This window comes from Puntigrus tetrazona, chromosome 3 (assembly GCF_018831695.1).
Source record: "Puntigrus tetrazona isolate hp1 chromosome 3, ASM1883169v1, whole genome shotgun sequence".
Classification (NCBI taxonomy): Eukaryota; Metazoa; Chordata; class Actinopteri; order Cypriniformes; family Cyprinidae; genus Puntigrus; species Puntigrus tetrazona.
The window spans coordinates 18,473,115-18,490,688 of record NC_056701.1 but is presented as its reverse complement, the minus strand read 5'-3'; the positions used below and the strand labels follow the sequence as shown (position 1 = coordinate 18,490,688).

The window sequence follows — 17,574 nt, the reverse complement described above, 5'->3', positions numbered from 1 at the left end:
TTACAGGCTTCGTGTACCTGGATTCCTGAAATGACATATAGACAGGGGACTTATAGGAAGTTCAGGCCAGAAGTTGTGCACTGAGCCGGGCTGATTAATCTAGGTAGTAGCGTGGTTGAGGGGCGGAGCTGTGGTGACCGTAAACTGCTCATGGCTCAGACAGACATTTACAAGAAATGAAGTGGGTTGTGAGGACTGATGGAGTGTGACGGGGGAGGAGCCTGCGATCTCCAGAGACACACTCGTACACGCTATCAATAAAAACTCACAGGGCTTACGCAGAAAAATGACTAAGAACAAAACCGTGCTCGGCATCAGGGGTTCACGTAAACTTTTAGATCACTGCTTGGAATTCCGTCCGAGGCCGAAGGAAGTGATCTGCTCCGTTCAGTCATCAGATAAGACTGTGACGAAATGCTGAAAACGCTCAGATTGTGTTATATTTCGTGTCAGACCTTCGTGAACGATCCTGCTCCACAGAACAATGGGAAGGAGCCGAATTCTGGCTACGCGCAGAGATTTAAAACAATCATTAGCCGAAGAGTGGATATAAACATGTCAAAGGTCAAAAGGGAGAGCTTTGTTACAAGTAAGCTTATCTTTGGGGGGATATAAAAAAAAAAAAAAACCCTTCCTGATTCGAATGAATTTGCGTTATCATAAAGTGGAAGTGAGGGGGAAATCGTTCGGCTGACTAATTTATCGCGAGATTCCCCTCCCCACTCTAAATGTGAATTGTCGATCAATTTTCTACATTTAATTCACATGCAGATCTAAACAGGAGAGTATTTACTCAGAAAGGAGAAGGGAGAAGCCTTGTTCGATAAGGTTAGATAGGTCGCTGAGGTTGACTGCATGAACTGGTCGATGCGGTGTGGAGGGTTAATCGTTTTATCTCACCTCGCTCGTCTGTACTGATTAATACATATGAAAGCGCACAGTCACTTCCAGGAAAAGAGACAGTTGTGTTTCCCTGAAGAGCCCCTAATCTCCACTGCATCTGGCCTCAACTTACACAAACATACATGTGTACACACTCCCGAGCCGTGTATTTCCTTCTGGAACCGCAATGCTTCCCTTCAAAATGACACACACACACACACACACACACACACACACACACACACACACACACACACACACACACACACACACACACACACACACACACACACACGACTGTGTGGGTAATCTGTTCATAGAAACGGCCCTGGTTTGTGCTTTGAGTGCTCAACCTCAACCCATCCATGCAGAAAAAAGTTGAACTGAGCTGACTTTCAAAGGCTAAAGTAATAATAAAAAAAGTGCATACAGGCTAATACATTAAAAAAAATTTAGTTTACATTTTTGGAAAAATCAAAGGTTTTTAAATTAAAAAAAAAATCTAAATAAAAAAAAAAAAACGTTTTTTAAATCAAATAAAATGAGGGAAAATTCAAAACAGACAAACAATATACTATTTTTAGGTGAAAAGGCAAGTAGCCATCTGGAAACTCATTAGCCGTGATCAAACTGTAATTTTTAAAATCTATTTATAATTATGATTCTGAAGCCCTCTGGGAGTGGTTTTCGTAAATTGACAAATGTTTCAGACCGCAAAGCTATATTCCAGGAAGGCGAATAATAGGGCTACCCACATAATGGTTACTATGACAACACTCATCTCTTGTCATCCCACATCAAGGTAAAAGGTCCCTATGGCCTGCGCTGAGAATATGTGGGCAGGTCTTCCAATTCACTGATTCACAAAGTCAAACGTGTTTCACGCAGAACACTAAGACCACCATTCGGCCATCTCAACACCCCCTTTTTCCATACACAAACAGGTGGGGTTTAGAAAGTTTGAGTATTAGTAAAAAAAAAAAATATTTAGCAATTTCAAACGTAATAAGGGGCTTGTGGCCCCCTAGGGGCTCCATGGAGGTACTGCAAGGGGTCCAATAAGACCCTTTTGACCTGATTTTGGGAAATAAAACGAATTAAACAAAACTAAAATTAAGTCAACTTCAACCAAACGTAAATGTTTCATTTCATTCAATATTCAACTTTAATAGTTGAAATGAAAATACAGAAGTGCACAACTCGTCAACAAGGAGGGTTTTAAAGGCTTCTCAACACAGCACCTGCAACAATCTCACCATCTCATCTATTTACAGTGTATTGTGGCAAGTCATATGGCCCTTCTCAGGTAAATGTCGTATAATGCTAACCACAAGCTAGCGAGTGTGTTCTTCAGAAATAACACCCTTGTGATGTGTCTTTCAGCAGAAGGCATGAGACACGATCAGCACGGGGCTCCTGGAACGAGACCTCTAGGGAACACGCTCTCATGAGACCGTCTGTGCACATGCATTTATAGTTGCTCTTAATAAGCTTCGTATCAACCTGTTTCTCAGACCAGAGGAACCGCACTGAAGGTAAAGGTCACGCTTGATCATTTAACAGATGCTTTTATCCAAACTGACATACTTGAGACTGACGTCAAGGCCTAATTTTTCACAGAAAAGCTTATTGACGGTGAAAAAAAAGCAATTTGTGACCGCTGCGAAGCGTTCATTTTCTGCCGACCATTCCTGAATTATGCAGATTGTTGCTTTTTGCTCATTTACTGTCAGTTGAAAGCTCTTGCAAATGTAGGAAGTTCATAACATATTATGGATGTGTTTAATATGCCTGGAAATGGACAAAGAGAAATAAATTCTGAATAAGCAGCCAACTTCACTGCGTAAGAAAGAAAAATCACCTCAAAATGTCATTTTATATATTTGCAGTGTCCCCTCCCACAGGAATGTGTCTTTGTCATAGCAGTAATAAGATATGCATGTTTTTTTTTTTTTTTTTTTTTTTTTTTTTTTTAATTTAAACAATGTTTGAACCAATCAAAACAACCAGAACTGGACTCCAAGCAGAGTTCCTCTTAATCATCAAGAGACCCAAACACTCAGAAACCCACCTATTCTAGGAAACGATGACTATCGAGAATCAAAATAGGCTTGTTGATATTTCACAAGAACAGGAAACTTGCAAATGTTATTTTGACAGAATAACTACAGCGCGAGAGGAAAGATTTTTAAAACAGAACAATGTTTAATGCTACTTCGATAAAAAAAAAAAAAAAAAAAAAAACAACGACCAAAATGTACATCAGAATAATTTATTGCATGACTTAGCTCCAGTTGGTAAATTATAACATTAGATCAAAACAAATCTTTACAGTGTGTACAAACTAGGACGCCCCCCCCCTTCTCGACAATGAATTTAACCTCAAAATACTGATGTACGCAGAAATAATCGTATTGCTTTAAAGGTAATATTGTACAAACTCCACCGATAAAGCTTCAACACGAGTGCTTTTCTTTGGAAAGAAAAGCGTCCAGTCATGGTTGTCACACATTTGCATCTGTGCCATCAGTGTGTGGATCCCTTCTATGTGCTGCAGTCTATAAACCCAAAATTAATGTTCCGTTTCAGTCCATTAGTGACGGTATTCCAACTACTTGAATCTGCAAGTGAAAGAAATGGGTCTTAAATCACTGTTATTGCACACCAAAGTAAAACGAAAGCACAAATACATCACACCCAGCTTTGATTACGTGTGTCCAGCACAAGCTCTTGATGACCTAGAGTATTAAAGTGTTAAAGAACATTAAAACGCACCTAAAAATGCGGTCGAGTTGCCTCAGCTTTAAAAAGGGTAGAGTGGTATTTAAAGCAGTAACTACATGAAGGGAAACCGGCAAACTCATCCAGATTTCGAAACGTTTCGAAAGAAAACAGATGCGTGTGCGTACGGCAGTGACATAAACGCTTAGGAATGAAACTCTGTGACATCAGGTGTGTTCACCTGATGAAGAAAAAAAAAAAACGTGACTGATATGAAGTGAGTTTTTTTGTACTAAAGACTTGATGGGGTTGAATGATCTTAAACGCAGCGCCGAATTAAAGCGGGTTACTTCAAGCTCATAGCGGTTCCTTACGATCTCAAAGAATGACGCAAAAGGGCTTTTTTTTTTTCCCAAAACGATGAAGTGAAAACGAATTTTCAGCCCAAACTAAATACACCTTCACAAAAGAGCACCGCTGGATAGACCCAGAAGTCTTTGTACATTCCTCAGTGTTAAGACTGGTAAAAACCAAGCGGGCTTTCCCCACTAACCCACTCAGACACAGATTCATACAAACACTCCCTCTCCTCTCCTTCTGCTCGGTATCATAAAAGCCATTCGCGCGCGCGCTCCCAACAGTCACACACCAACACAAAACATCACGCACGCGGAGAAACGTCTGGATCAACTCGCGCACGACACAGAAAAAAACACTGTGCTTTACGCAGCACTCACTGGTGACAGACAATAATGTCATTGTTTTAAGAGTGCCGTTTTCCTTTGAAATGCATCATTGTCTTGGTATAAGAAGAAGTACTGCTAACCGCTGTGTTGACACAGCCGGAAAACACACACACAGATACAATTGAGGGCCTGAATCTCTAAAGCCGAAAGCATGTGCCAACTAGCTTGAGTAAAGCTTGTGCAAAACCAGAATCGGTCATGCTCACATTGAGTAATCAACATTAATATGCGTTCTTGCTTTAGTAACCTGGCCCTAATTTTCTGGATACATTTTAGATGCATCAGTCTATCGCCGTTTCCTCCTCCAGGTCTGGGTTCTCCTCTTGGTCGGCCGTGACGCTTATAGAGTCTGTCTGGGACTGAGTCACAGGTTCCTCACTCTGAATCTGAAGCAATTCCTCAGTTTCTGAACTTAGCAATGGACCAGACTCAGAAGATGGCTCATCTTCCTCTGGAATAATGGGAATAATGTCATCTTGAGGCTGTGCGTCCCTCGCTCCCGTGTCGTCATCTTCCTTTCGGCCGCCGGCCGCCGTCGTAGTCGTCTCTTCTCCGTCTGCGGAGGAGTCATCCTGGACGGAGGACTGGGTGCTGAAGGAGCACAGGCGAGGAGGATCGGCGGGGGGCAGCAGGGTCAGGGAGTCCACGCTCAGCGTTTCGGCATCATTGTCTGACAGGAGGGAGATGGTGGGCTGGGGTGCGGGCGTGAGGCTTGGCGCCAGGGCGAGTCCTGAAACAGGAAGAGCAGGACCGGTGAGTTCTGCTGGATCATTTTGGTGGTAATTACACACATGCAGAAAGGTCTACTCGTACTGAAACATGCAAACCAGACAAAGGGAGAACTGCAAAGGAGGAGCATGTCAGCTTTGTTGTGTGTGTGTGTGTGTGTGTGTGTGTGTGTGTGCGCTTGTGATACAAAGACAAACGTGTGTGCGATAAATGTGAGAGGTTATTGAAAAACGGCTAGATTGGGCAGCGGGGCAGTTTGAGCAAAAGTCTATAGCACTTTTTTTTTATGATTCTTGTGGTCTCACGATTTGGTGTGCAGTAAATCTTAAAACTGTTTGCACTATAAACCAGTAAGTTCATTAAAAAAAAAAAGAAAAAAGAAAAAAACAATTTTCAAAAGCAAGCAGCAAAATTAGCTGTTTTTTGTACAGTTTAACATGGACACAGAAGCTAGACCCATAGATTTAACAAATCGCTCTTACAGGGAGAAAAAAAGTAGACATTATGAGCAGTTTATAATGTAAATGATAATTTCAAACAAAAACAGAATGGTCTGAACGTATCTTTGTGAAATGATGTTAAATAAAACAACCGCAAGAAAGGGAAAAAGCAGACGGGCCGGATTAAACTCCTGCTCTTTCTCTGACAGCAGGTGGCACATACGGAACAGCAGCGATAGTGTGTTTCTATATGCGTTATAAGGAGGTAAGAGTAAAAGAAAACACCATCTAAACTTTTCTGAAGACAGTCAGTTTCCTTCGGGGAGATACATTCATACAAACAGCCACCCCGATTCTATATTTAGAATTATTTTCTTAGACAATTTTGTGCATCGTGAACAGTGCTCTTGCTCTAGCTGAAACACATGTATAGAGAGACAAAAGAAATGGGTCTATAGATTGTTATTTAAGCTGGTAGATACTTAAACGGACAGACTGGGATATGTATATAGTGCTGTCAAATGATCACAATCCCAAACCAAAAAAAATGTTTTTTTGTTTACATAACATGCATATGTAAATACACACACATACATTATATATATTTTTGGATTTTTTAACAATACTTACATGTATGTACTTATGTAATTTATATTATATATAAATATATTGAATATATGATCATATTTTTTTAAATGATCCACATGCAAGTGTGTGTATTTATATATACACGTGATAAATACATCTAGTACACACATTTATTATGTAAAACTATTTTTCTATTGGATGTGCTTAATAGCTATTAATCGTTTGACAGCACTAATAGATGAATATAATGCAAGATGATAAATAAGGTAATAACCGACAATGTGAGGTGTGTACATAATAATGTGTGGCGTGTAGAACTGAATTCATGCTACTTGAACTTAACAAATGCTTATGGATTAAGCCTAGGAAGGAAGTGGGAGGGGCATCAGACATGTGAGACAGTAGCTAATACTATGCACTTTTAGAGTGAGGTTTCACAGTTTCTACAATGATGTACATATTTAAAAATACTCTAATAAATGCTCAAACGCTTTAGATCAATGCACTCCAAAACTGAAATGTAGCTAAATGTATTGCTCTTTATTTGCAACACTTTTTGAGACCTTTTTGCCCATCAACTAATCTCAATCATGTCCTGGGGCCTTATTTATAACCGTTGCGTACACACATAACAGGCTTAAAAAGATCTGTACACCACTTCATGCGCAAAACAGGGGATTTATACAAACAAACTTGACGGGAAAATTTGCGCGCACGCATGCAAGCACTGACCCATGCGCACAAACTCTTTTTCCTGGAGTGATACGAATGAATAAAGTAAAAATTATTTGTAAAAAATGTAAGCGGTTTTCATGTTGATATACAGTACACATTTACAATAAATAGTAAACTTTCATTAATGGACATAAGCACTGAAATTACATACTAATTATGCAGAAGTTAAACCAAAATTATATGAATTAAATATATGTAGTGGATTTTGTTTTTGCGTGAACAATGATCAATGTGCTTGCTTACTATTTGGCCAGTAAAAGAATGAGATCAACTCTATTCTAATTGATATGTTTCTATTTTTATCTTGATATATTTTTTATAATACATAAAAAGGATATCTGATCATTTTTAGCAATTAAATTGAATGTGTGGAGCAAACGTATGGAATTGAAAATCCAGCTTTTGAGCGCACATACACTTTTAGTATGAAATCTACTCAGAGTTTTATAAAAGAGGGCCCTGAGCTGTAGGATTATATTAGGTTTATCAAGTGCGCACACACACACACACACACACAGAAAGCTTTACTTTTTAGTTGCACAATGCAAGTCACTGGAAACTAGGTGGGAGCCACTCTGCATACTCAATCTATGTAAAAACTTCACTCGGACATGCCTGTTTCATGTGCATGGAGCTCTAAACCCACTCTCCACCGTGCCTGTCATCCTCTGACAGAGAAAACACGCACCTTCGGCCTTCCCTGCCAGACCTGACTAGAGAACAGAGGGAAAGATCAGAACGCATTCCTACTGACAAACGCATGTAGCATCTAATCTGAAGCATACATGGAGCAAAACCTACTGGCTAAGGATATTCTACATCAGCTCAACATGCAAAGCACGCTATTTTATATCTACATAGAAAAACAACAGAGCAGGATTATGCCGACAGCCTGATTTAAACAACGGTTTACTGTACAGTGACTAGCTACCTGACGTGTTATCTGGATTCAGGTCTACGCTGCAAAACGTCTTGATTTTATTCCTCCTTTTCCCTCAACCCATTTTACTTCTATAATGGGACGTAAAGCGAGGTGGGACAAGACATTTCAGAAGCATGTTTATTATTTTGAAACTTTTTTTTTTGTCCACCCACTTTTTCAGCAGCTCCGATTTAAGAGATATTTTTACCCATAGGGATTTTAAAAGAGTTTTGTTAAAGCGTTAGAAGTCATGAACCAAAACCAATCAAATCAACCATCCAAGGGGAGTCACATCATTAAAAACTTGAAGCAACGATCTACAAAACCCACAAAGTCCTGCGAACGACTAATTAAAAACTATGCAGAAATATAAGTGTGCACAATAATACTAATAATAGTAGTAATCTAATGTTTTTATCACTTATTAAAAGTTATTGTTGACAACGCAAGCAGAAACAATTTATAAGACTGATAATGTGCTTTAAGAAAATAAATAAGGTCAGTTGGATTTCCTGTTGACTTTAATACTATGCAGGTTAAATACGTGAAACCGCTTTGTGCCACATGTCTGTTATGACAGAAGCCGAGGGAGAAATGGATGTCTCACCACAAATGCACACCTTCAAAACAATACAACATCTGCATCTGCCGCTGCTTTTTCTAAGAACTCATCTACAAATATGTGCTGCCCCACAACGCATTTACTAACTATAAATGTAATCAGCTCACACTGCTGCACTCGGGTATTTGTGACAATGGCCTTATTCAAGCAACCCGAGTGACTTCAGAAGAGGATATTAAATGATATGAACCGGTTCACCTCAGACAACCCCAAAAGGTCACTGTATTTCAAAATAGATCATCACAGTGATTCAGAGAAGAGAAGGAACTGAAATGCATAATGAAAGAAATGAAAAAAGCCCATGGCCGTATTAGTTACATGCCCACGCCACTAAACAGAAGTCTGTAGGAGAGGCTCAGAGAGGCCACAAGACTTCACTGCTTTATTCAGAGAATCAGCCTCCTGGGCTTATCTGGTGTGAAGGTTCTTCCAAAAATCACACCTGACCACCAGCGATCTGCTGACAGATGCAGTGTAGGAGGCAGAGATAGGACAGGCAGATGCTAAACAGGCATTTACAAGTGAACAAAGTCCCTCAGGGACTCCTGCTCTACCCAGCAATCAGTTCTTAAGGGGCCCTTTGGGTAAATATTTAGCTGGTATTCAAAAAAATTGTCTCCCTTTTAAACAAGTACTTGACCACGGCTTACCAGGGAATTTGTGTCTTGATAATTTTGATAAAGCTGGCTGACTGACAAGTGCTCAAATGAATGACGATGAACATGAAACATGAAATTATATAAACTCACACATTCATCCAAGTTTACATAAAAAAAAAGAACAAGAGCGTATGAGATATGATGCTCTCTGCTTATAGTTAAAAAAAACAAAACAACAAAAAAAAACAAGGTTTTAACGCACCAAGAATGGTGACACCAATGGAAGATTACATTAAGTTATAATATATAACAGTGCAGTGACATTATCTGCTGCTTTAAATCTGAGTAAACTGAGATTAGCTGACTATTTTTTTTTTTTTTTTTTTCAAATTGTTCATCAGTTAGAAGAAAAGTCCTCGGATATTGTTTCTCTGTATAATTATCTCATATAGCTCTGTAATCAGCTTCCCCATTCTCTAGAATGAAAAAGACTGTTAAAATGTTATATTTATAGTTATTGCAATAGTTATCACCCCGATTGTGTATGGGTCTTCAATCTATGTATAATCATGTACTACAGCTATAATACTGCAGCAGCATTTCGTAATCTGCATTTATATAGCTGGAGCAATAAAAATGACAGTGTAAAAGTGGGACTGTGATATCGGCAAGATACATAATTAACACTTGCCAAGCACTAAATGAAAGTAGTGCTGAAGGCGTTGCAACATGTAAAGCTTATGCTAAAGCATGCACTAAGCAATGCAAAAGTCAAGGGTTCCGTTCCCATGTTCACCTTGAACGCAATTTGAGTAGCACCAGATAAAAGCATCTGGCAAAAGTATAAATCTAAATCACAATGCAATTATTCATAAAGTGCCTGATCCGATACAAAACGGGCAGCAAAAACAATTCTGATTGAAGAAAAACATCTATTTGTCATTGACAAGTGTGGCAAACAAATAAGCCTTGGTTCCTGGATATCACAGTTTGATCTCCTGTCGAAAAAAAAACTGTGTAATCTGCTTCTTTGCAAAGACGGTGTTTCTGTATCAGCACATATAAAGACTTTTGGTTTTTCAGTTGGTAGTAAAATAGGGTGGTTAAGCAAATGTAGACAAGGGGAGTTGTGTATGTGATTGGCTTGTTACCTGCTTGGCTCTGTGCGAGGGTGTGTGTGGATGCGCTGCTGGCTGTGACGGAGTCGGCTGCTCCACTAGAAGAGGGTGAGGAGGAGGAGGAGGCCGATGAAGGGTTGTGCTGAGCAATGTGAGCAACTGCAAAGCCTGGAAAGAAAACACAAGGTCTGTGCAAAAAAAAAAAAAATCTACTTCGACACAGACAGACCAGGTATCGCTGACTGTCCTGGGCACACTTTCTGTATCAAACTTAAATGGAACTGGAATTCAAGTCTGGCCATTAGTCCTCTCTAATAAATAATGACAAGTTCTCGTCCAATTAGAAAATAATAAAAATAAAGAGGTCCAGTATACACTCACAAACACACACCGTTACATGCCGATTATTAAAAGATTATAACACACTGCATTTCTACACTTTGGTAAAAAATTATCTTAAATGACTTTAATGTGATCCATTGGCAGGCAAATGAAAAGACAAGGCTTTGCAAAGCACTTGGCATCAAACCAAGAGTTCTGGGAACCACAATCTCTTTTACCTGAACCAACAACACGTCATCAAAAGGGACTGAGAGACAGCTATTAGTCATCCATTTCCCAATACAGAGAACTCACTTTTGCGAAATTAAGAACCATCAAGAATCAGGAACTCCTACCCAAATCTGAAAATATCGATACATTTTGTAAATATTGAGAGATCTGGAGGAACTTTTTTTGGGATGAGTGAGCTTGTTAGAGTTTGCCGTATTTGGCTGAGCAGTGGCTAAGGTGGTTTTGTACATGTACATAGCGTTCGTTTGGGGAAAAAAAAAAAAAAAAAAACTCTGTTTTTAACAATTCTCAGAAATATGATTTTTCCTTGTGCATTCTAAATTAAATCTCAAACTAACTGCAGTTGGATCATTTTGCCCAGATGAAATAAAAACATAAAATAAAATCTTGATAACATGATACAAGCCATGATTTTTATGATATATATATATATACACACACACACACAACATATATAGTCATTACATTTGAATGCACATCAGACCACTTTACTTTGAATGGCTCACTAGACTGGAAACTAATCTAAAGTTAATAACATGACTGCTCAGAATCACAGCTGGTAGAGAGGAAGCTTTACCTAGAAACCTTTTTCAGACAAAACAGAACTGTAACTGTACTACAGAAATTCTGAGGAAAACACATTTAGGTTGTGTAGCAGTTCAGAATTAGAAGTGAGTGTGCAAGAAGATATAATGATAAGAAAGATAAAATGGAAAAGTATATATGTATGTATTTACCTCACACACACACACACACACACACACACACACACACACACACACACACACACACACACACACACACACACACACACACACACACACACACACACACACACACACACACACACACACACACACACACACACAGAGCAGCTTTTTTCAATAACAGTGTGAAATTATAACCTCAAACACTGTTAGAAAGTTAAAGGTTAATATATTTTAAAATGTAATTTATTTCTGTGAAGCCAGGCTAATTTTCATCAGATGTTAATCTGGTGTTCAGTGTCAGATGACCCTTCAGAAATCATTAATAATACATAATAAAATGGATAAAGGATAAAATGGGACATACAGGATAAAATGAAACATATTCATCTAATAAATAAAAAGTTTAAAAGAACAGCATTTACATGACCGACATCTTTTTATAACAATTTCATTTTTACTGTAATTTACTGCTATTTTTAATTAATTTAACGCTACCTTGAGAAGCTTAAATTAAAAAAAGCAAGAAAAATGTAAAACATCTGTCATCTGAATCTTCTGTGATTTCCTCCTTAATCGTTCACACATTTACCTGGAACTTTATCTACAGAGGCGAAGGCTGGGCCGCGTCTGGACTGGTCATAGAAGCGAAAAGGCAGAGACGAAGCAACAGATGGTTGGCTGAAACCCAGCACCTCTGTGGAAGGCTGAACAGGAAGATCCAATAAAGCTGCAGGATGAATATTTATGGGAAGGCGGCGAGAAAAAAAAAATAACATGGAAATAAGAATTCATTTTTCTCCAGCTACACATTCAAACAAAATTATAGCAGGATAAAAGCACAAGTTAAAGGGAACTTCCATGTCTTTGGGAATCAGTATAATTAAACTTATTATTATTAATTCAGAATGCTATTCTGGGCAGTTAAAGTACAGCTAAAGTGCAACTCAAATGACCCAGTTCAACCCCCGTGTTGCGCAACAGACGGGATGTCTGAGAAAGTATCATTTATAAACAGAAGATACAAGTTGCTGTGAAAACACAGTTTATGGCTTTGGCCTCAAGGCAATAAACAACTGGTAAGCAGCCAAGACCTGACCTGCTATCCGCTGCATTTTCATGCGTCTGGCCTGGATGCGACCCTTGGCTAGTCGCTGTTTGGCAATGATGCAGCGAATATGGTCTGCGAAAATGAAATTAGCCTGAAGGATGGGCACAGGCTTGGCATGAGGGTTCGACGTGGGCTTGTGTATGATGATGTTTAGAGCCCTGCTGTCGTCTTCTACACCTGAAACCTGCATGTCCTGTGAACATAAACATTGGATTAAAATCTGAGCGGTTCGATGATGGTTTCTCAGATATAAAAGTGTTTGGAATCTTTGGGCTTCCTTATAAATATTGCCGGTATCTTCGGCAAATGTCTTCTGAGAAATGAATTCCCATAATCATAATAATAATTACTTCCATCATCAATACTTCTATCTTCAAAAGCTGCACCAAATGACATAATTGTTGTGCTGACAAGCAGCTGAAAGAGACAACTTAAGAGCAGGTTTGGCTAAAGTCAATGATTTATAAAGTGTCTAACTACGATTAACTGCGCAAATGCATTCCATGCGGTAATTTAATTATCCTATTAGGCTTGCTTAAGTATTTTAAATTGTTCTCAGAAGATTTCTAAGTAACACATTACCAAACAATGTTTGCTTTGAGTGAAGAAACAATATGCCATGCACAAAACGCATGCAAAAAAAGGTTTACATAGCCATTTGATTGAATTTTATGAAACACAAAATAATTATAATGCTTGGGCAAACACAAAATAATTATAATGCTTCATAGAAAATGGTGATGGCTATAGAGTTCATATATAATTCTTTACTGACTCCGAATGAAACGGCTCAACACAAGAGCCAACAGATGTCCAGTAGTGTACGATGACATCTTAATTTTTTTCATATCAGCTATATTATAATTTAATACATTTACATTTTATTTAATTTCTTGGTAACACACCACTGTAAAAAATGTTTTCGCAGGTAACCTAAAATGTGTCTCATTTAGTTACATTAAGGGTCCATTTATTCTATTTATTATTACTGTTCAAATAAAAATAAAAATAAACAATAATGATAAATATAATAATAATAATAATAATAATAATAATAATAATAATAATAATAATAATAATAATAATAATATTGCATTGTACAGCTCTGGTATGTTTTTTTTTTTTTTTTTGGTCAGGTGACCAAAATGTATGAGTTGGAGAAAACATTTTACTAGATATTTACAACTCATTGGATGAAGAGTTTTAGACAATTTTAGACATTGTTTGCACTGCAAAGCAAGTTCCAGCATTCAACAGATCTTTTTTTTTCTTTAGACCTTTTTTATAACTTTAGATCTTTCTTTTGTTTGAAGCTGTTACAAACACTATTATTAAATGCAAAACTGCATTAACAACCAAAACCAGATTTTTAGAACTTGTTTTCAAGAGAAGCCTTTAAATACCCTTCTTTGTTACATTCCATTACCTTCAAAATTTGACAGAGGCCTTCACCTGCTAGCTCACAGAGATCACAGGCCACATTCTTGTCATGATTAAGTGTACTTTATTTTTTAAGTGTCATGTTTGCAGTGCAGGAGTGGGAATGAAGCACACCTGTAAAAGGCCAGCAAACTTGACAACTCCCCAGCCGAGACGTTTTGAATCTGGTTCCACAAGACTCATCTGGTACACATCAACAGCCAGGAAGCGTTGAGCTTGAACCCCGTCTTTACTCACCACCATGCAAGCAATAAGATCACTGTTATCTACAAAAGAAGAATAAAGTAGAATAACTGATAGTTAATTCCAGGGGTCCTTCAACAATCGTTGCAAAAAAAAACATAAAACAAGCCATTAAGGTCAAAGTTGATGGAAACACTGCGTAAAAACACCTTATTCAAAACAAAACAGAAGTAATTTTTTTTTTTTTTTTTTACAAATATACAAGTCCAGATCTGCCCCGCATTAGCAGCATTTGATCACACGTGTTAGGAAATTCGGCATTAAAATTTCAATTCAATCACCTAATCTATTTCCAAAGAAACAGTAGGCTTTGCACAACTAAATATAGTGCCAAACTTCCTTTTATAACGCTGATGAAATGTCAGCGCAGTGTGAATTCAATCACATTAAAGAGTAAGTAACAGAGTGAGTGTTAACCTGGCATGAAATCAGACTGTACTCAGACATGCGGGAGTTTTCAAAAACACTCCAGTGAGTCATGAGAGATGCAACTACTCAGGTGGGTGGAGAGGGGGGTTGGGGAAGAAGGAGAGGGGTAAATAAGAGAGGTAGGTCATGAATGTTTGAAGTCGGTTTCAGGTAGACCAACTAAACTAATAACTGAAACAGCATCGTCACAACTGAGCTACTATGACTTTGTACCAGTTTCTCTCTGAACTTCCTTAGAAGTCAGGCTGATAGATTGAGGAATTACTTCAGAACTGAAAAAGTAAGTGCTGCTCTTCCTTTTAACTCGCAGCCAACAGTGATGACAGAAAATTGTGTTGCCTGCGGCGAGAGAGATCCGCTCTTATACACACACACACACACACCATCTAAATAATAACCCAGACAGCTGGGGCACGGTAGTTCTCCATTTTTAAAGCCATAAATAGCATGAAGAACACCAGCTCTGTGGAATCTCATATCCTAAGGGCAATGAGAATACATTTCACGGGTGTTTACATGTGGTTATGTTGGTTGATTCATGATGAAGTTGCATTTAAAAAAAGGAAAGAGAACAAAGAGACCTCACTCCAGTGTCGATAAATGGCCGTGGGTTTATGTGGAAGCTGGGTGACTTCATTAAAATTGTTCGTACGAATGTTATGAATCATTGATGCTTATGAATCAGCTCGATCAATTCAGGAGAAGGGATGTTCTCTGAATAACCCGTTTATTAATCAGCATCACTAAGCATTAGTTAAAAGGGTTATGAAACCCTAAAACACAATTTTATTTTAAAATGTTAACATACAGCTTTGCACATTAGTGATAACAACAATAGCACTCGCTAGGTCTATTCTAAAAGGAAAAGTGGTTTTCATTTTTTAGAGCCATGTTGGTCTCCTGGTTCATAAAAGCAAGGCTGAACCAATGTCACGGAAAGTCAGTTTTTCCAAATTATAGTTTTTTTTTAATGAGGTATTATTCATCATTACATTTAAGCACTTGCACTTATAAAAGGTTTTGATTGTTATATGTTAGGCAGCAATATTATACTTTGTATTTAATATTACCTTCTGTACAAAATTTCCAAAACACAAGCAAAGAAGAAACTGAAACAATAGATGTTGTCACACATAATCTAACATGATCTTTAGACAGAGTTAACACTGACAATGTCAAGCTTTCAGGTGTTGATTGACTTCATCTCTGTTTTGACTATCATTCTGAATCCAATTCATTGTCTTTTCTTCAGCATTTAGTTTAAAATATCAAATGCCTTGCTAAAAAAAAATCATAATGGAAGTCAATGGTAATAAATAAGAGTTTATCTGCATAAACAGACAAGTTTAAAAAAAAATAATAATTGGGTTTTATTGTGTTAGCTGTTTTTAGCTGTTTTGTTTTAACCTAGTCAAAATAACCCAACTGTAGCTTGTTTGAGATTAATTGGCATGCACAATAAAAAGACTTTTGAGAATTGTTAAAAACTGTTATCTGGGGTTTTTTGTGTTCAAAAGAAGAAGAGATGTCTATGCCAGAAAAACATTAAATATAAATTCCCTCATATTCCAGGTTATCCTGAAACAAGAGTCAACTAAACAATAACTTAGAAAATGTGAATATAACCTTCAGCACATAATAAATGTAGTTTATTGCAGGACAGATCGCTCACTCTAACCCTGGCTGACCTTCCAGACACCACCAACTAAATCAATATACACACTAGAATACCGTGTAATTTAATGAGAAAATGTAATGTTCATGTCTATTTTAACAAACCCCAATTAATGGAAGAGATTTTAGCTCTCGACCAAAGTGGGGGTGGGGTGTTACATGCAAAAGTACCATGTGACTAAGTGTTTATGGTGAGAAACCTTTTCTGAGAACTTCCTCAGAAAGTGTTCACATGTCATGTGCAACACTTATGTATATGCATGCAAAAAAGGAAACAAGAAGGGCACAAAATACACTAACAAGTAGTTACAACTCAGTTCAACGTTTCAGTTAATGTGCTCTCAAAAAAAAAAAACGACAGCAAAGAGTGGAAAATATTCAGCAAGAATTCATGTTCACACAAAGTTCACACAACGCACTGTGATGCGTCTACTGTTTTGTGCGCATGCATCATTTCCTGCACATCTAAAAATAACACAGCTCTGTGGCACGTCAGATTCTCAGGTCGTTCTGTCAGTCTATCTGTCTGACTGTCTCTCTCAATATTTGATATCGAGGTGCTTGTTCCATCCACTCACTGATAAGCCATTCCAGGATTCATAAAAGGCCAATGTTATCACAAATCATGAACCAGCTTTAGTTACTGAGAAGCTGGGGGGGGATGTACAAAGGATTTTCCAGATATGAAAACTGGAGATGATTTCATGTGTTTGAATACTTTACAGACATATAGTGGGGTCCAAAAGTCATTAATCATTAGCATTTTTCATTATACATTATTATCAGCACAGTAATTTGGGTAAAAAGTTAAATGAAAAAAAATATCTAAAATCAGATGATCACATTATCCAGCAAAAACTAATCTTATGGCGTGACATCCATAGACAAAGAAATAGTTCACAAAATCATCTGAATGATTTACTGGATTTGTTACATTTTTGGGGGATTTAGAAATTGTCATAACACAGAAATGGTTTGCAATGATTTATATTAAGGTTTTGAAATGTTCTAAATGTCTCACAAATTCATCCGGACAATTCATCAGATTAATTCTGTTTCAAGGTTGTTTTTTTTTCTTCAGATTACTGATTTTAAGGATTTCAACATTGTCAAATCTTTTCTTCATTTCACATTTAAATTAGATTCTGAAACATCTGGACCCTACTGTACTTCCAATATAATCTTGTACAAGTTCAACAAGTTGAACGCCTGACTAACAGACTTAAATCGTTATCTACTTGACCTAATATTGCTCTTCACAAATAAAACTGGCATAAACCCAGAGTGAAAACAGT

At 37.7% G+C, this 17,574-nt stretch overlaps 1 protein-coding gene across 8 annotated transcripts in view; it reads right to left on the bottom strand.

The window, feature by feature from the left end:
- Positions 1-3,140: 3,140 nt before the first annotated feature.
- clec16a (C-type lectin domain containing 16A) overlaps positions 3,141-17,574 on the bottom strand; it is a 44,178-nt gene continuing 29,744 nt past the window's right edge. For 7 of the 8 annotated variants that reach the window (XM_043231443.1, XM_043231495.1, XM_043231462.1 and 4 more), the window contains 5 exons: positions 14,048-14,199; positions 12,482-12,686; positions 11,975-12,112; positions 10,136-10,270; positions 3,141-5,079 (listed from right to left, as the gene is read on the bottom strand). In XM_043231443.1, coding sequence (XP_043087378.1) covers positions 4,631-5,079; positions 10,136-10,270; positions 11,975-12,112; positions 12,482-12,686; positions 14,048-14,199 — 1,079 coding nt within the window. In that variant the 3' untranslated portion in view covers positions 3,141-4,630. Of the gene's footprint in view, positions 5,080-7,456; positions 7,555-10,135; positions 10,271-11,974; positions 12,113-12,481; positions 12,687-14,047; positions 14,200-17,574 lie in introns of all 8 variants that reach the window. The other variant, XM_043231513.1, reaches the window with a different exon arrangement.